This window comes from Thalassophryne amazonica, chromosome 5, assembly GCF_902500255.1.
Source record: "Thalassophryne amazonica chromosome 5, fThaAma1.1, whole genome shotgun sequence".
In the NCBI taxonomy this organism is placed as follows: Eukaryota; Metazoa; Chordata; class Actinopteri; order Batrachoidiformes; family Batrachoididae; genus Thalassophryne; species Thalassophryne amazonica.
In genome coordinates, this window is record NC_047107.1 from 119,970,738 (window position 1) to 119,991,499 (window position 20,762).

Genomic DNA, 20,762 nt, shown 5'->3' on the forward strand with positions numbered 1-20,762 from the left:
CTCAATAGCAGGGTGTAGTGGCTGGGTTAAGGCATGCTGGGATATTTTAACGCAGGGGTGCCCAAGTTCGGTCCTCGAGCTCTACCTTCCTGAGACTCTTAGTTGTCTCCCTGCTCCAACACATCTGAATCCAGTGAAAGGCTCATTAAAAGCCTGCTAATGAGTCTTTCATTGCTACCCAGTAAAGTATATCTCATATATAAGATGCCTGAAACTAGGTTTAGGTTTGAGACATTCCATGCAGGTTGTAGGTAGCAGACACAAAATATTTGATATTGATGGAACAGCCAGCGTGCCATCCTCAATTGCAACATCATCCACTGTAGAAATGGATATTAAGTTTCCAAAGCATATCCCTCTATGATTTTTATGGACACATCTGCGGAAACAGGCCACAGTCTCCACTTGATGAATTTCCCTCCCTGCCACATAAACTGCACTATTACTATAGTGGATTTTCTGCACTAAGTTCCCCGCTAGCTAAATAAGCTATTTACTCACATTTTGTGCCTGTTACATCAATTACCTCATTAGCTTCTGATTGTTAATGCGGTGTTTGTGCTATACATAAATCGTGTGCCAATTAAATTCATTTTGCTTCTTGTTGCATGAAGTAGGAGCACCACATTTCAAAAATGAATGCGGCTTATACTCCGGTGTCAGTTGTACATGGTTTTTGTTCTCTTTCATTAAACATTTTTTGACAGCTGTGACTTGTATGCTGGTACGACATATATGCCACAAAATACAGTACTATTAACAGATATTGCTGGTGCTGATTTTAAGTTGCTTTTGGGGCAATGATTCCACCATAAAGCCGTAGAACTCATGAATGGTAAATAAATGGTAAATGGACTGCATTTATATAGCGCTTTTCCATCTGCATCAGACGCTCAAAGCGCTTTACAAAATTCACATTCACCCCGATGTCAGGGTGCTGCCATACAAGGCGCTCACTACACACTGGGAGCATAGGGGATTAAGGACCTTGCCCAAGGGCCCTTAGTGATTTTCCAGTCAGGCGGGGATTTGAACCCATGATCTTCTGGACTCAAGCCCAACACCTTAACCACTAGACCATCACCTCCCCACCCCTCACCACTCATGGTGTAACAGACAAAAGTTCTATAATTTCTCCAACCACAGAAGCCTATAACTCCTTCAGAATTGTCTGGGGATCTTGATGGCTTCCCTCACTCATCTCCTTCCAGCACGGTCACTCAGATTTACCACACTGTTCGTGTTTCTTAATGATTGATGCAACTGAAGTCCAAGACATATTCAGGGACTTGAACATGTTCATGGGTTCACCCCTGACTCGTCTCAAGAAAACTGGCTGTAAAAGTGATGATTTAAACCTTACATTTAGAATAAATTACCCCCATCCCAACTTTTTTTTTATGTGTTACAGGCTGTAATTTGGACCAGATCCAGCCCAGATCTCTAATCACAGTATTGGAACCAGGGGGACCTGTTGAGACTCTGACTTTGCAGTACCTCTTGGAGCCCCGCAGCTAAAATAAAACCCGGCCGTGAGCACAAACTATTGCTCTTATGTGTCTAAATGCTTCATTTGGCTTTGCTCAGTGTTCCTCCTGCAGGTGTTGCCGTGAACTTGTCCGCAGGCCTTTGGTCCTTTAGTCTTAACCATGTGCTGTTCAGTATTTTTTCTCTACTCTTTAAAGATGATGTTATGGACTAAAAAGAGAACAACAGCTTTTTGGTGCAGAGTGATGTTTTAATATGATAAGTAGCACGTTTTCATCTCTAAAATTTTAATCCCGCCACATGCTGCGATAATAAAAGTGAGAATTCCCGCTTGATCCCAGAAGGTGGTGAACATGGAGGTGGTGCGTCTTCACACTGAAGGCGAGTCGGGCTGCTCCCGCTGGAATCCCCGTGTAGCTCCTGACTGCAGAACAAATGATGTTATGTTTTTCATTCTTTGCCGCTGTGAGGAAATGTTCATGTCGCCTCTCGTTGCTTGAGAAATGCAGGAATTTGTCATTATGCTAATTAACCTCAAAGATAAAACATTCTAGACTGAATTCCCCACGAGGCAAACCTGGCACGGACCCCAGATAAATGCATGTGGTGACGTTTTTATAGCATCTGCCAAACAGCTGGCACTGCATTGAGCTGCTTCAGCCAGCAGAGGGAGCCGGTAAGTTAAACATTGTGAGCAGGGCTGTTTCTCTGTGCGCTGTCAGACACATTCAACATGTTTCACTTTGAAAACATTCAAACAAAGATGTGTCTGCATGATCATGTTTCTCAGATGGTTTCTTACAGATTTTTAAAGTCTTTTTAAAGTCTTAAAGTTTTAAATTTGCTCGGTGAGTCACTGCAGACAAACAACACTCAGGCAATGTAGCAGAAGACAGGAGTTTTCAGCTAGTTAGCATAGCATAGATGACTGAAAACTCTTGAATTCTCAGCTGTTAAGGGTCATTGAAGTTGAACATCGGTGTGTCAAAAAGCATAATCATCATTTGATTCACAGTAATTCTATAGAGGGTTTTCAATCACGTGACCGATTTGCTGCAGGACAGGTGCCGTCTCCATTTTGGATTACAAGGAGGCTGGCGCGTGATAGAAAAATGGAGAGAATGTACGTTATTACGATGCTTTAAATCCTCGAGATAAAGCTATTTATCATGATAGATTTGTAGCAGTTGGTTCAGTGGATCCATATCTTATACCAGAGAGTGAATTTAGTGGCGATGTAATGAACTGGCCGACAGTGTCACACTGTGATATTGTGAACTAGGAAGCTGCCGTCCAGGTCAGCCTCGCCGGCCTCATGCAGAGCATCACAGCGGAGCTCTGAAAGCGGAGGTCGTCTTGAAGTCCTGAGCGATTTCTCTCACCAGGCGCTAGAAGGGCAGCTTGTGGATCAGCAGCTCGGTGCTCGAGGACCACAGTGTAAATAAGCATCCGTCTTAGAAGCGTTCTTGTGTTATCCTCGGCGGTATTTTTATGTATTCTTATATAATTTTACTGCCGAATAAAATAAAATAAAATTCTGGGAGCAGTGGATTTCTGGTAGTGGCGGATGTCTCAGCGCCACTGTGCCGTGAGGCTTCTTCACACCGACGTTGAAGCTTCTGCAATTGTTCGCCAAATGCACGTAGCGTATCACAGCGACCAAGGCGTTGTAATCCAGAATGGCCGTGGGACACAAAATGACGTGACCGATACGTCACATGAAAACCCTCTATACTTTCCATCTACCAAAGACAGTAAAAAACCGCCTTTAGCTCTCCTGCTGAAGGTTTGTTTCGGGATTTTGCTCATTATGTGGTAGCCTCCCACTACAAGGCAGTCGGACTCGGTGAAGACTTTTAAATCAAGATTAAAGACCCACTTTTTTAGATTGTCTTATCATTAATATATTATGTTTTTATGTCTGGCTTGTCCGGTGACTGATCACCACCTGGTGGTGAGTTGGATCCGCTGGGAGGGTAGGAAGCCGGTAAGACCTGGCAGGCCCAAACGTATCGTGAGGGTCTGCTGGGAACGACTGGTGGAACCCTCTGTCAGCGAGGTCTTCAACTCCCACCTCCGGGAGAGCTTCTCCCAGATCCCGGGGGAGGGTGGAGACATGGAGTCCGAGTGGACCATGTTCTCCACCTCCATTGTCGATGCGGCTGCTCGTAGCTGTGGTCGCAAGGTCTCTGGTGCCTGTCGCGGCGGCAATCCCCGAACCCAGTGGTGGACACCGGAAGTAAGGGATGCCATCAAGCCTCGGTCGGCCTCGAAGAGATTCTGGCAAACCGTCCGATGCCTCAGGAGGCGGAAGTAGCTCTCCACCAGCACTGTTTACGGTGCGGGTGGGGAGCTGTTGACCCTGACTGGGGATGTTGACGGGCAGTGGAAGGAGTACTTCGAGGATCGCCTCAATCCCATCGTCACGTCTTCCGAAGAGGAAGCAGAGACTGGGGACTTGGAGGCGGACTCATCCATTACCCAGGCCGAAGTCACCAAGGTGGTTAGAAAGCTCCTTGGTGGCAAGGCTCCTGGGGTGGATGAAATCCGTCCTGAGTACCTTAAGTCTCTGGATGTTGTGGGGCTGTCTTGGCTGACACGCCTCTGCAACATCGCGTGGCGATCGGGGACAGTGCCTCTGGATTGGCAGACCGGGGTGGTGGTCCCTCTGTTTAAGAAGGGGGACCGGAGGGTGTGTTCCACCTATAGGGGGATCACACTCCTCAGCCTCCCCGGTAAGGTCTGTTCCAGAGTACTGGGGAGGAGAATTCAACCGATGGTCGAACCTCAGATTCAGGAGGAGCAGTGTGGTTTTCGTCCTGGTCGCGGCACACTGGACCAGCTGTACACGCTCCATCGGGTGCTCGAGGGTTCATGGGAGTTTGCCCAACCAGTCCACATGTGTTTTGTGGATCTGGATAAGGCATTTGACCGTGTCCCTCGGGGCACCCTGTGGGGAGTGCTCCGGGAGTACAGGGTCCGGGGTTCTTTGCTAAGGGATATCCGGTCCCTGTACGACCGCAGCAGGAGCTTGGTTCGCATTGCCAGTAGTAAGTCAAACCTGTTTCCAGTGCACGTTGGCCTCCGCCAGGGCTGCCCTTTGTCACCGGTTCTGTTCATTATTTTTAGTTACAGAATTTCTAGGCGCAGCCAGGGTGTAGAGGGGGTCTGGTTTGGGAACCACAGAATCTCGTCTCTGCTGTTTGCGGACGATGTGGTTCTGTTGGCTTCGTCAAATCAGGACCTTCAGCGTGCACTGGGGCGGTTTGCAGCTGAGTGTAAAGCGTCCGGGATGAAAATCAGCACCTCCAAATCCGAGGCCATGGTTCTCGACCGGAAAAAGGTGCTTTGCCGTCTTCAGGTCGGTGGAGTGTCCTTGCCTTAAGTGGAGGAGTTTAAGTATCTCGGGGTCTTGTTCACGAGTGAGGGACAGATGGAGCGTGAGATCGATAGAGGGATCGGTGCAGCATCTGCAGTGATGCGGTCGTTGTATCGGACCGTCGTGGTGAAGAGAGAGCTGAGTAGGGGGGCAAAGCTCTCGATTTACCGATCGATCTACGTTCCGATCCTCACCTATGGTCATGAGATTTGGCTCGTGACCGAAAGAACGAGATCGCGAGTACAAGCGGCGGAGATGAGTTTCCTCCGCAGGGTGGCTGGGCGCTCCCTTAGAGATAGGGTGAGGAGCTCGGTCACTCGGGAGGACCTCGGAGTCGAGCCGCTGCTCCTCCACGTTGAAAGGAGTCAATTGAGGTGGCTCGGGCATCTTTTCTGGATGCCCCCTGGACGCCTCGCTGGAGAGGTGTTCCGGGCACGTCCCACTGGGAGGAGGCCCCGGGGAAGACCCAGGACACGCTGGAGGGACTACATCTCTCGGCTGGCTTGGGAACGCCTTGGGGTTCCCCCGGAGGAGCTGGAGGAGGTGTGTGTGGATCGGGAGGTCTGGGCGGCTTTGCTTGAGCTGCTGCCCCCGCGACCTGACTCCGGATAAAGAGGAAGAAAATGGATGGATGGATGGATGTCTGGCTAGTATTTTTTTTTTTTATTCTTTTATGTTTTTACTTTTTATTGTGACTTTGCTGATTTTAATTTATTTTGTTCTGTTGTGAATTTGTGTTGTGTGAAGCGCCTTTAGGTGACTGTCGTGAGAAGACGCTATAGAAATTAATAAAATTGGATTGAATTACAAGTGTGTGGTGGGTTACTTATCATAACCAAGTATCTACAGTTGACTTCTGACAAGTTGAACTCTGAAAATTATCTCAGGCCGACCCAACACCTTCAATCACAATCCATGAGACTTTCTATATCTACTACAACCCCAATTCCAATGAAGTTGGGACGTTGTGTAAAATGTAAATAAAAACAGAATACAATGATTTGCAAATCCTCTTCAACCTATATTCAGTTGAATACACCACAAAGACAAGATATTTAATGTTCAAACTGATAAACTTTGTTGTTTTTGTGGAAATATTTGCTCATTTTGAAATGGATGGCTGCAATACGTTTCAAAAAAGCTGGGACAGTGGTATGTTTACTACTGTGTTACATCACCTTTGCTTCTAACAACATTCAATAAGCGTTTGGGAACTGAGGACACTAATTGTTGAAGCTTTGTAGGTGGAATTCTTTCCCATTCTTGCTTGATGTACGACTTCAGTTGTTCAACAGTCCGGGGGTCTCTGTTGTCGTATTTTGAGCTTCATAATGCGCCACACATTTTCAATGGGCGACAGGTCTGGACTGCAGGCAGGTCAGTCTAGTACCTGCACTCTTTTACTATGAAGCCACGCTGTTGTAACACGTGCAGAATGTGTCTTGGCATTGTCTTGCTGAAATAAGCAGGGACGTCCCTGAAAAAGACGTTGCTTTGATGGCAGCATGTGTTGCTCCAAAACCTGGATGTACCTTTCAGCATTGATGGGGCCATCACAGATGTGTAAGTTGTCCATGCCATGGGCACTAACACACCCCCATACCATCACAGATGCTGGCTTTTGAACTTTGTGCTGGTAACAATCTGTATGGTCTTTTTCCTCTTTTGTCCGGAAGACACGACAAAAACAGTTTGAAATGTGGACTCATCAGACCACAGCACACTTTTCCACTTTGCGTCTGTTCATTTAAAATGAGCTCGGGCCCAGAGAAGGCGGCAGAGTTTCTGGATGTTGTTGATGTATGGCTTTCGCTTTGCATGGTAGACTTTTATCTTGCACTTGTAGATGTAGCGACGAACTGTGTTAATTGACAATGGTTTTCTGAAGTGTCCCTGAGCCCATGTTTGTTTTTAATGCAGTGCTGCCTGAGGGATCAAAGGTCACGGGCATTCAGTGTTGGTTTTTGGCCTTGCCGCTTACGTCTAGAAAGTTCTCCAGATTCTCTGAATGTTCTGATTATATTATGGACTGTAGATGATGGAATGCCTAAACTCCTTGCAATTGAACACTGAGAAACATTGTTCTTAAACTGTTGGACTATGTTTTCATTCAGTTGTTTACAAAGTGGTGATCCTCGCCCCATCTTTGCTTGTGAATGGCTGAGCCTTTTGGGGATGCTCCTTTTATACCCAATCATGAGTGTCCTCAGTTCCCAAACACTTATTAAGTGTTGTTAGAAGGAAAGGTGATGCAACACAGTGGTAAATATACCACTGTCCCAGCTTTTTTGAAATGTGTTGCAGGCATCTATTTCAAAATGAGCAAATATTTGCACAAAAACAATAAAGTTTATCAGTTTGAACATTAAATATCTTGTCTTTGTGGTGTATTCAACTGAATATAGGTTGAAGAGGATTTGCAAATCATTGTATTCTGTTTTTATTTACATTTTACACAAATTCCCAACTTCATTGGAATTGGGGTAGTAGTTGTTTTTAAATGAAACCATGAGTCAAAAGTGCTTTGTGTTTCATGTCTCCTGCCCACTGTCAGGTACAATAGCATTTCACTAAGAGCTCTACTGTATAGAATATGTTAAGGTAGGTCAGATAAATAAAGAACAACAGTGTTTCTTCACATCTGAATACATTTTTTTCAATAATCAAATATGTTTGATGTTATTTTATTTTTAATGACCTCTCTTGGTCCACTTGCAGCACCATCATGTCCTGTGAGGGGGAACATGGACCACACTTTGGGAATTACTAGTGTAACTCGTGAGCGAATGAGCAACCTTTGCATAATTCATCAACATGGAACATGTAGATTGCAAAAAAAAGGTGATGTGATAGAAGAAGTCTGAGCTCAGATTCGGATTCAGTACCTTCAAATTACCATAAATCAGTTGTCAAAGGTCAAGCAAGAATTTTTTTTATTTGTTGACCAGTGTTATTGCAATGTTGAGCTCTTTATGGGGTAAGACGTGTACCTTGTTGTCCATGTACTCCAGCCACTGCAGCCCAAGGTTTGTGACGATTCTTGGCGTGCCGTCGTCTACGGGCAGAATGTCGATGTTGAACTTCTGAGGAGCAGCCGTCATGATCTTCAAAAAAAAAAAAAGAAAAAAGAAAAAGAAAAAAAGAAGAAAAAAAAATCAGGGAAGCTGTGTTTGATATTGTTTCAAAGCTGTCAGGAATATTTACCAAAGACAGTCTGAACCAGTGAGACAGCCAAAGGCTGATGGTGTCCTGCTGGGTTCAACGGCTAGATGTTGATCACAGCATGCCTTGTTGGATCTGGTTTCAGAGCTCAGCTTCATGTCAGTCATGATTTCTGTTACTACCATAAAATATAAGCCTAAAAAGTGTTTCCTTAAAGTTTCACTTTGGAATTTTAACCCCACCAGTGAGATTATTTTCTCACCTTCATTTGTTTAGTTGATGGAAAAATCACACAAAATCTAATCAATCTTTTTTTCCCTCAGTAAAACGTGGTGAAAGGTTTAAGGACCTGATATATTAACAGTTTGCATTTCTAAAAGCATGCAGAAATGCCACTGTGCTCGCAAATACACCTGCACGTTGAGTTACTGACAGTACAATGAGGATTTCATCTGTCAAATGTGCAAAATAGTGCACATTGTCCATTTAGTGTGTTTGCCTTCATGAATATGCAATTTGAGGTTTGTCTACCTAAGTGCACAAAATTCTGTCAGGATCTGGGTCTTGCCAGCTTGTATTTCTTGGCTCTGTGTTCTTCAGTTACATTTTGTTTATTCTCTTGTGGGGTTTTGTTTTGTTTGGGTCTGTCTTTGCTGTCTGTCTCTGCTGGCTCTTGGTGGTGGGTGTTTCCCTCTGTCTGGCCACGCCCTCCTTCTGGTGTGTTCCACGCACACCTGTTCTCTATCTGCACCTCATCACCTGGGTGTATTTAAGCTCCCCATTGTGCCTTACTCCCTCGCCAGATTGTAGCGCTTTGTGCCTCTTTCCAGCTCTGTTTCTTGTATTTTCTTGCCTTGCTTCGTTTGCCTCATCGTGTTTTTTTACTACCTGCCTGTGTACCTCGACCACGCCTAAGCCTGATGTTTTTGTTACTGTTGCTCGTTTTGGACTGCCTATCTGTGTACCGACTCCAGCCTGTTTACACAGTAAACGCCTTATCTCCACTGAGCTGTGTACCTGCTTCTTGCATTTGTGTCCAGCCCATCTTGCCTGTCAAATCTGATAAATTCTGTGAAAGAACACCCAGATAGGAGCGATTTGCACATGATTCATCAAGATCAAAATGAAATTTAGGTGCTGATTTGCAACCTTGAAACCTTGGAGTGAATTTATTGATAACACTATGTAACACAATTTTTGTTCCTGGCTTCTAAGTGTTATATTTCAACTGCTTATGTCTAAAGTCTATGGAAAAATGACTACATTCAGCACAATCTTCGATTTTTTTATTTTTTATTTTTTTACGTTCTAGAAAGTTCTAAAAGTTTCTTGAAATTTCTAGATAATTCTGGAAACTTCTAAAAAATTCTGGACAGTTCTAGCAGTTAAAGAATATTCTAGAAGACTACTCAGTAGTGGCCTCTACTGGTGTTTGGCTCTCACTGCGGTATTGTATCACTTCCTGTTCCGGAGCACAGCGGTGTTTTTCTGTATCTGTTAGCTGTTTAATCTGCGCAGTTAGATTGATCTAGTTACCTAGATTTCGATTTGTTTCCCAGTGTAATCTTTACGTGCCTTAACTAAAGCACTCCTTCTGCTGAATCACCTCTAAATTATTTACACATTATTCACTTTGCGTGTTTTTAGGAATCCGCTAGCTTAGCGTAGCTACTAGCTCTTAGCCGATTTAGCATGGCGGCTTCTCCTGTCTCTCCCGCACTTTTCTGCTCTGGGTGTGAAATGTTTAGTTATTCCTCGGCCTCCTTTAGCAGTAATGGTACTTGTAATAAGTGTAGCTTATTCGTAGCTTTGGAGGCCAGGCTGGGCGAATTGGAGACTCGGCTCCGCACCGTGGAAAATTCTACAGCTAGCCAGGCCCCTGTAGTCGGTGCGGACCAAGGTAGCTTAGCCGCCGTTAGTTCCCCCCTGGCAGATCCCGAGCAGCCGGGAAAGCAGGCTGACTGGGTGACTGTGAGGAGGAAGCATAGCCCTAAACAGAAGCCCCGTGTACACCGCCAACCCGTTCACATTTCTAACCGTTTTTCCCCACTCGACGACACACCCGCCGAGGATCAAACTCTGGTTATTGGCGACTCTGTTTTGAGAAATGTGAAGTTAGCGACACCAGCAACCATAGTCAATTGTCTTCCGGGGGCCAGAGCAGGCGACATTGAAGGAAATTTGAAACTGCTGGTTAAGGCTAAGCGTAAATTTGGTAAGATTGTAATTCACGTCGGCAGTAATGACACCCGGTTACGCCAATCGGAGGTCACTAAAATTAACATTAAATCGGTGTGTAACTTTGCAAAAACAATGTCGGACTCTGTAGTTTTCTCTGGGCCCCTCCCCAATCAGACCGGGAGTGACATGTTTAGCCGCATGTTCTCCTTGAATTGCTGGCTGTCTGAGTGGTGTCCAAAAAATGAGGTGGGCTTCATAGATAATTGGCAAAGCTTCTGGGGAAAACCTGGTCTTGTTAGGAGAGACGGCATCCATCCCACTTTGGATGGAGCAGCTCTCATTTCTAGAAATCTGGCTAATTTTCTTAAATCCTCCAAACCGTGACTATCCAGGGTTGGGACCAGGAAGCAGAGTTGTAGTCTTACACACCTCTCTGCAGCTTCACTCCCCCTGCCATCCCCTCATTACCCCATCCCCGTAGAGACGGTGCCTGCTCCCAGACTACCAATAACCAGCAAAAATCTATTTAAGCATAAAAATTCAAAAAGAAAAAATAATATAGCACCTTCAACTGCACCACAGACTAAAACAGTTAAATGTGGTCTATTAAACATTAGGTCTCTCTCTTCTAAGTCCCTGTTGGTAAATGATATAATAATTGATCAACATATTGATTTATTCTGCCTAACAGAAACCTGGTTACAGCAGGATGAATATGTTAGTTTAAATGAGTCAACACCCCCGAGTCACACTAACTGTCAGAATGCTCGTAGCACGGGCCGGGGCGGTGGATTAGCAGCAATCTTCCATTCCAGCTTATTAATTAATCAGAAACCCAGACAGAGCTTTAATTCATTTGAAAGCTTGTCTCTTAGTCTTGTCCATCCAAATTGGAAGTCCCAAAAACCAGTTTTATTTGTTATTATCTATTGTCCACCTGGTCGTTACTGTGAGTTTCTCTGTGAATTTTCAGACCTTTTGTCTGACTTAGTGCTTAGCTCAGATAAGATAATTATAGTGGGCGATTTTAACATCCACACAGATGCTGAGAATGACAGCCTCAACACTGCATTTAATCTATTATTAGACTCTATTGGCTTTGCTCAAAAAGTAAATGAGTCCACCCACCACTTTAATCATATCTTAGATCTTGTTCTGACTTATGGTATGGAAATAGAAGACTTAACAGTATTCCCTGAAAACTCCCTTCTGTCTGATCATTTTTTAATAACATTTACATTTACTCTGATGGACTACCCAGCAGTAGGGAATAAGTTTCATTACACTAGAAGTCTTTCAGAAAGCGCTGTAACTAGGTTTAAGGATATGATTCCTTCTTTATGTTCTCTAATGCCATATAACAACACAGTGCAGAATAGCTACCTAAACTCTGTAAGGGAGATAGAGTATCTCGTCAATAGTTTTACATCCTCATTGAAGACAGCTTTGGATGCTGTAGCTCCTCTGAAAAAGAGAGCTTTAAATCAGAAGTGTCTGACTCCATGGTATAACTCTCAAACTCGTAGCTTAAAGCAGATAACCCGTAAGTTGGAGAGGAAATGGCGTCTCACTAATTTAGAAGATCTTCACTTAGCCTGGAAAAAGAGTCTGTTGCTCTATAAAAAAGCCCTCCGTAAAGCTAGGACATCTTTCTACTCATCACTAATTGAAGAAAATAAGAACAACCCCAGGTTTCTTTTCAGCACTGTAGCCAGGCTGACAAAGAGTCAGAGCTCTATTGAGCTGAGTATTCCATTAACTTTAACTAGTAATGAGTTCATGACTTTCTTTGCTAACAAAATTTTAACTATTAGAGAAAAAATTACTCATAACCATCCCAAAGACGTATCGTTATCTTTGGCTGCTTTCAGTGATGCCGGTATTTGGTTAGACTCTTTCTCTCCGATTGTTCTGTCTGAGTTATTTTCATTAGTTACTTCATCCAAACCATCAACATGTTTATTAGACCCCATTCCTACCAGGCTGCTCAAGGAAGCCCTACCATTATTTAATGCTTTGATCTTAAATATGATCAATCTATCTTTGTTAGTTGGCTATGTACCACAGGCTTTTAAGGTGGCAGTAATTAAACCATTACTTAAAAAGCCATCACTTGACCCAGCTATCTTAGCTAATTATAGGCCAATCTCCAACCTTCCTTTTCTCTCAAAAATTCTTGAAAGGGTAGTTGTAAAACAGCTAACTGATCATCTGCAGAGGAATGGTCTATTTGAAGAGTTTCAGTCAGGTTTTAGAATTCATCATAGTACAGAAACAGCATTAGTGAAGGTTACAAATGATCTTCTTATGGCCTCGGACAGTGGACTCATCTCTGTGCTTGTTCTGTTAGACCTCAGTGCTGCTTTTGATACTGTTGACCATAAAATTTTATTACAGAGATTAGAGCATGCCATAGGTATTAAAGGCACTGCGCTGCGGTGGTTTGAATCATATTTGTCTAATAGATTACAATTTGTTCATGTAAATGGGGAATCTTCTTCACAGACTAAAGTTAATTATGGAGTTCCACAAGGTTCTGTGCTAGGACCAATTTTATTCACTTTATATATGCTTCCCTTAGGCAGTATTATTAGACGGTATTGCTTAAATTTTCATTGTTACGCAGATGATACCCAGCTTTATCTATCCATGAAGCCAGACGACACACACCAATTAGCTAAACTGCAGGATTGTCTTACAGACATAAAGACATGGATGACCTCTAATTTCCTGCTTTTAAACTCAGATAAAACTGAAGTTATTGTACTTGGCCCCACAAATCTTAGAAACATGGTGTCTAACCAGATCCTTACTCTGGATGGCATTACCCTGACCTCTAGTAATACTGTGAGAAATCTTGGAGTCATTTTTGATCAGGATATGTCATTCAAAGCGCATATTAAACAAATATGTAGGACTGCTTTTTTGCATTTACGCAATATCTCTAAATCAGAAAGGTCTTGTCTCAGAGTGATGCTGAAAAACTAATTCATGCATTTATTTCCTCTAGGCTGGACTATTGTAATTCATTATTATCAGGTTGTCCTAAAAGTTCCCTAAAAAGCCTTCAGTTAATTCAAAATGCTGCAGCTAGAGTGCTGACGGGGACTAGAAGGAGAGAGCATATCTCACCCATATTGGCCTCTCTTCATTGGCTTCCTGTTAATTCTAGAATAGAATTTAAAATTCTTCTTCTTACTTATAAGGTTTTGAATAATCAGGTCCCATCTTATCTTAGGGACCTCGTAGTACCATATCACCCCAATAGAGCGCTTCGCTCTCAGATTGCAGGCTTACTTGTAGTTCCTAGGGTTTGTAAGAGTAGAATGGGAGGCAGAGCCTTCAGCTTTCAGGCTCCTCTCCTGTGGAACCAGCTCCCAATTCAGATCAGGGAGACAGACACCCTCTCTACTTTTAAGATTAGGCTTAAAACTTTCCTTTTGCTAAAGCTTATAGTTAGGGCTGGATCAGGTGACCCTGAACCATCCCTTAGTTATGCTGCTATAGACGTAGACTGCTGGGGGGTTCCCATGATGCACTGTTTCTTTCTCTTTTTGCTCTGTATGCACCACTCTGCATTTAATCATTAGTGATCGATCTCTGCTCCCCTCCACAGCATGTCTTTTTCCTGGTTCTCTCCCTCAGCCCCAACCAGTCCCAGCAGAAGACTGCCCCTCCCTGAGCCTGGTTCTGCTGGAGGTTTCTTCCTGTTAAAAGGGAGTTTTTCCTTCCCACTGTAGCCAAGTGCTTGCTCACAGGGGGTCGTTTTGACCGTTGGGGTTTTACATCATTATTGTATGGCCTTGCCTTACAATATAAAGCGCCTTGGGGCAACTGTTTGTTGTGATTTGGCGCTATATAAAAAAAAAATTGATTGATTGATTGATAGTGAAGGCGAATCGAGAATATTCTTGAAAACAGACATATTTCAAAATATCATTGTCCTGATCACAGAAGCAAAGTTTCTGTGGAATAACAGCTATTTTCTATTTATTTAAGGCATAACAGGTTAGGAAAACACACCGTGTACCCAGGAACAAAACAAAAATAAAAATTTGTTACATAGTGTAATTTCAGTCATTTGATGTGTCACGCTGTCGCATAAATAAGCATACACACAGCTAGAGGTCAATGTGAGATGATACAAGTATGTCTGTGTGTGCATAACTGTGCGCACAGAGTGCACACAGACAGCTGTGTGTTGTGCCGGCAGAATGAAGCATAATTATTTCAACAGTTTGCTCACATACCGTGTATGGCAGAAAAAAGGAAATCTCTGATATCGCACATTATTTATTTTTCCTGGCTATTTTAATTGCCAGCTCATGAATACGCTTAGTTTTGTGGCAAAGCTTGTCAGTAATGAAGCACAAAGCACATACTGCAGTGAACATACTGCTGATCTCCAAAAATCAGAAGACAGAAAGGCTCACAGCATGAAACTATTTAAAGGAAAACTGGGATTTGAGGAAATACTAAATTACAATGAGAGTGGTGGATACACGGAACAGCCAGCAAGAGGACGTAGCAACAGCACAGAGAGCAATCAGAGTTACAAACAGATCAGACAAACATCCATTCATTCATTTCTATACCCACTTCATTTAAGGGTCATTGGGGGCAGTTGGGTGGAGCCTAGAGTGCCTCGATTAGAGAGAATGGTGACATGAGGAGTCAGAAAAAATTGGTCACGTGACTCATGGTGTCATCTTTGGTTCAAAATTGCGTTTGCTGTTAATGTGTCCATTAAACCCCTCGCATGTGGGACCGGAGACATTTACATAATTAAAAGTCCGACTGTTTATTTTTTTCACACCGTGCTCAGACTTGGAGTCGCAGCCTGACGTGCACCTGTTAAATCCTCAGACACAGCAAAAGGCTGTGATTTCACATGTTGCTGCTTTCAATCCTTCGTTTCTCATCATATTTCAATTCAATTCAATTCAATTTTATTTATATAGCGCCAAATCACAACAAACAGTTGCCCCAAGGCGCTTTATATTGTAAGGCAAGGCCATACAATAATTACGTAAAAACCCCAAAGGTCAAAACGACCCCCTGTGAGCAAGCACTTGGCGACTGGTTGGGGCTGGGGGAGAGAACCAGGAAAAAGACATGCTGTGGAGGGGAGCAGAGATCAATCACTAATGATTAAATGCAGAGTGGTGCATACAGAGCAAAAAGAGAAAGAAACACTCAGTGCATTATGGGAACCCCCCAGCAGTCTAAGTCTATAGCAGCATAACTAAGGGATGGTTCAGGGTCACCTGATCCAGCCCTAACTATAAGCTTTAGCAAAAAGGAAACTTTTAAGCCTAATCTTAAAAGTAGAGAGGGAGTCTGTCTCCCTGATCCGAATTGGGAGCTGGTTCCACAGGAGAGGAGCCTGAAAGCTGAAGGCTCTGCCTCCCATTCTACTCTTACAAACCCTAGGAACTACAAGTAAGCCTGCAGTCTGAGAGCGAAGCGCTCTATTGGGGTGATATGGTACTATGAGGTCCCTAAGATAAGAAGGGACGTGATTATTCAAAACCTTATAAGTAAGAAGAAGAATTTTAAATTCTATTCTAGAATTAACAGGAAGCCAATGAAGAGAGGCCAATATGGGTGAGATATGCTCTCTCCTTCTAGTCCCCGTCAGTACTCTAGCTGCAGCATTTTGAATTAACTGAAGGCTTTTCAGGGAACTTTTAGGATAACCTGATAATAATGAATTACAATAGTCAAGCCTAGAGGAAATAAATGCATGAATTAGTTTTTCAGCATCACTCTGAGACAAGACCTTTCTAATTTTAGAGATATTGCGTAAATGCAAAAAAGCAGTCTTACATATTTGTTTAATATGCGCTTTGAATGACATATCCTGATCAAAAATGACTCCAAGATTTCTCACAGTATTACTAGAGGTCAGGGTAATGCCATCCAGAGTAAGGATCTGGTTAGACACCATGTTTCTAAGATTTGTGGGGCCAAGTACAATAACTTCAGTTTTATCTGAGTGTAAAAGCAGGAAATTAGAGGTCATCCATGTCCTTATGTCTGTAAGACAATCCTGCAGTTTAGCTAATTGGTGTGGGAAGCATGTATAAAGTGAACAAAATTGGTCCTAGCACAGAACCTTGTGGAACTCCGTAATTAACCTTAGTCTGTGAAGAAGATTCCCCATTTACATGAACAAATTGTAATCTATTAGATAAATATGATTCAAACCACCGCAGCGCAGTGCCTTTAATACCTATGGCATGCTCTAATCTCTGTAATAAAATTTTATGGTCAACAGTATCAAAAGCAGCACTGAGGTCTAACAGAACAAGCACAGAGATGAGTCCACTGTCTGAGGCCATAAGAAGATCATTTGTAACCTTCACTAATGCTGTTTCTGTACTATGATGAATTCTAAAACCTGACTGAAACTCTTCAAATAGACCATTCCTCTGCAGATGATCAGTTAGCTGTTTTACAACTACCCTTTCAAGAATTTTTGAGAGAAAATGAAGGTTGGAGATTGGCCTATAATTAGCTAAGATAGCTGGGTCAAGTGATGGCTTTTTAAGTAATGGTTTAATTACTGCCACCTTAAAAGCCTGTAGTACATAGCCAACTAATAAAGATAGATTGATCATATTTAAGATCGAAGCATTAAATAATGGTAGGGCTTCCTTGAGCAGCCTGGTAGGAATGGGGTCCAATAGACATGTTGATGGTTTGGATGAAGTAACTAATAAAAATAACTCAGACAGAACAATCTGAGAGAAAGAGTCTAACCAAATACCGGCATCACTGAAAGCAGCCAAAGATAACGATACGTCTTTGGGATGGTTATGAGTAATTTTTTCTCTAATAGTTAAAATTTTATTAGCAAAGAAAGTCATGAAGTCATTACTAGTTAAAGTTAAAGGAATACTCGGCTCAATAGAGCTCTGACTCTTTGTCCGCCTGGCTACAGTGCTGAAAAGAAACCTGGGGTTGTTCTTATTTTCTTCAATTAGTGATGAGTAGTAAGATGTCCTAGCTTTACGGAGGGCTTTTTTTATAGAGCAACAGACTCTTTTTCCAGGCTAAGTGAAGATCTTCTAAATTAGTGAGACGCCATTTCCTCTCCAACTTACGGGTTATCTGCTTTAAGCTGCAAGTTTGTGAGTTATACCATGGAGTCAGGCACTTCTGATTTAAAGCTCTCTTTTTCAGAGGAGCTACAGCATCCAAAGTTGTCTTCAATGAGGATGTAAAACTATTGACGAGATACTCTATCTCACTTACAGAGTTTAGGTAGCTACTCTGCACTGTGTTGGTATATGGCATTAGGGAACATAAAGAAGGAAACATATCCTTAAACCTAGTTACAGCGCTTTCTGAAAGACTTCTAGTGTAATGAAACTTATTCCCCACTGCTGGGTAGTCCATCAGAGTAAATGTAAATGTTATTAAGAAATGATCAGACAGAAGGCAGTTTTCAGGGAATACTGTTAAGTCTTCAATTTCCATACCATAAGTCAGAACAAGATCTAAGATATGATTAAAGTGGTGGGTGGACTCATTTACTTTTTGAGCAAAGCCAATAGAGTCTAATAATAGATTAAATGCAGTGTTGAGGCTGTCATTCTCAGCATCTGTGTGGATGTTAAAATCGCCCACTATAATTATCTTATCTGAGCTAAGCACTAAGTCAGACAAAAGTTCTGAAAATTCACAGAGAAACTCACAGTAACGACCAGGTGGACGATAGATAATAACAAATAAAACTGGTTTTTGGGACTTCCAATTTGGATGGACAAGACTAAGAGTCAAGCTTTCAAATGAATTAAAGCTCTGTCTGGGTTTTTGATTAATTAATAAGCTGGAATGGAAGACTGCTGCTAATCCTCGGCCCGTGCTACGAGCATTCTGGCAGTTAGTGTGACTCGGGGGTGTAGACTCATTTAAACTAACATATTCATCCTGCTGTAACCAGGTTTCTGTAAGGCAGAATAAATCAATATGTTGATCAATTATTATATAATTTACTAACAGGGACTTAGAAGAGAGAGACCTAATGTTTAATAGACCACATTTAACTGTTTTAGTCTGTGGTGCAGTTGAAGGTGCTATATTATTTTTCTTTTTGAATTTTTATGCTTAAATAGATTTTTGCTGGTTATTGGTGGTCTGGGAGCAGGCACCGTCTCTACGGGGATGGGGTAATGAGGGGATGGCAGAGGGAGAGAAGCTGCAGAGAGGTGTGTAAGACTACAACTCTGCTTCCTGGTCCCAACCATGGATAGTCACGGTTTGGAGGATTTAAGAAAATTGGCCATATTTCTAGAAATGAGAGCTGCTCCATCCAAAGTGGGATGGATGCGTCTCTCCTAACAAGACCAGGTTTTCCCCAGAAGCTTTGCCAATTATCTATGAAGCCCACCTCATTTTTTGGACACCACTCAGACAGCCAGCAATTCAAGGAGAACATGCGGCTAAACATGTCACTCCCGGTCCGATTGGGGAGGGGCCCAGAGAAAACTACAGAGTCCGACATTGTTTTTGCAAAGTTACACACCGATTCAATGTTAATTTTAGTGACCTCCGATTGGCGTAACCGGGTGTCATTACTGCCGACGTGAATTACAATCTTACCAAATTTACGCTTAGCCTTAGCCAGCAGTTTCAAATTTCCTTCAATGTCGCCTGCTCTGGCCCCCGGAAGACAACTGACTATGGTTGCTGGTGTCGCTAACTTCACATTTCTCAAAACAGAGTCGCCAATAACCAGAGTTTGATCCTCGGCGGGTGTGTCGCCGAGTGGGGAAAAAACGGTTAGAAATGTGAACAGGTTGGCGGTGTACACGGGGCTTCTGTTTAGGGCTACGCTTCCTCCTCACAGTCACCCAGTCGGCCTGCTTTCCCGGCTGCTCGGGATCTGCCAGAGGGAAACTAACGGCGGCTAAGCTACCTTGGTCCGCACCGACTACAGGGGCCTGGCTAGCTGTAGAATTTTCCACGGTGCGGAGCCGAGTCTCCAATTCGCCCAGCCTGGCCTCCAAAGCTAGGGATAAGCTACACTTATTACAAGTACCATTACTACTAAAGGAGGCCGAGGAATAGCTAAACATTTCACACCCAGAGCAGAAAAGTGCGGGAGAGACAGGAGAAGCTGCCATGCTAAACCGGCTAAGAGCTAGTAGCTGCGCTAAGCTAGCGGATTCCTAAAAACACGCAAAGTGAATAACGTGTAAATAATTGAGGTGATTCAGCAGAGGGAGTGTTTTAGTTAAGGCACGTGAAGATTACACTGTGAAACAAATCGTTATCTAGGTAACTAGATCAATCTAACTGCGCAGATTAAACAGCTAACAGATACAGCAAAACACTGCTGTGCTCCGGAACAGGAAGTGATACAATACCGCAGTGAGCGGTATTGTATAACTATTTGAATAGTTTTTACAGTGTGCACACAGATAACATTTTGATAATGGATCAAATACATTTGGCAGAAAAAAACATTCAGAGGAAATTTTGACCTGGTCATTAAATGAGGTGCATGTCCCGATGCAGGATTTCCCATAGATGTTCGGCACCTCCTGACTCTAATCCGTTACATACATATGGCTCACATCAGATCAATTGTCCCGTCCGATTGCAATGTATTTCCATTAAAAACCCACAGCGGTCTGGTCGTGCAGAAGTACAAATTAAAGTTCAGCTCTGACACTCACCGATTTGTGGAAAGGGGGGCCGGAGTCATTTCTGTGATTAAAAGTCCGACCGTTTTGTTTTTTTAAACCACGTTCAGACTGGGACCTGAAGCCTGACGTGCAGCTGTTAAATCAGACACAGATGGCTGTGATTTGACACTTTTCTGCTTTTAATCCTTTGTCTCCCATCATATTATAACAGTTTTTATAGTGCACACACCGATAAATGGATGTGAAAAGTCTGCACATCTACAGCATGAAGTCGGTAAAAGAGGAAAATGTACAGTTTACCTTTAATTTGTAGGTGATGACTGTAGAAAGAAAAGCTTGTTGAGAGTTAGATTAATCCATAATAAAGCATAATCCAGAGACGGAGAACTTTAAAACTGTCACTCACATCATTGCATGACAGAGTTACAGAGCTGCAGAAGCCTAAATCAGGCTTTAAATTAATTAAATAGATCATCATAAATTGTAAATTTATGTAAATTTGATAGCTTAACTATTTTCATATTTATTTTGATAGTAGATGTACCTGGATGTGCTGCTGTATGTGGTTAAATGATTTAAAAAAAAATGCTGAAAATATAAAAGGTTCATTCAGTAGTTCAGCGCAGTTGGAACCAAAATGGCGCCATGTTCTGAGTTGACGACACTCTCAATCAAGGCACTCTAGTGGAGCCTATTCCAGCAGTGATTAGACAAACAGTGGCACAATAATGATAGCAAATATAATGTAGAGAGCATTAGCTAACTCAATAAAATATTTTGCACTTATGGTCATTAAAAAGACACAAAATCCTCATTTACACACTACTGTCTACTTAACAGCAGTATGTAACCATTCTTTACATTCTTTATTCTGGACCATTTATTCTTAGGAA

At 42.7% G+C, this 20,762-nt stretch overlaps 1 protein-coding gene across 1 annotated transcript in view; it reads right to left on the bottom strand.

Annotated features, from left to right (window-relative positions):
* The window catches only part of fras1 (Fraser extracellular matrix complex subunit 1), a 786,018-nt gene that overhangs the window by 45,580 nt on the left and 719,676 nt on the right, over positions 1-20,762 (bottom strand). The window contains exon 50 of the mRNA XM_034171199.1: positions 7,858-7,971. Coding sequence (XP_034027090.1) covers positions 7,858-7,971 — 114 coding nt within the window. The remainder of the gene's footprint in view (positions 1-7,857; positions 7,972-20,762) is intronic.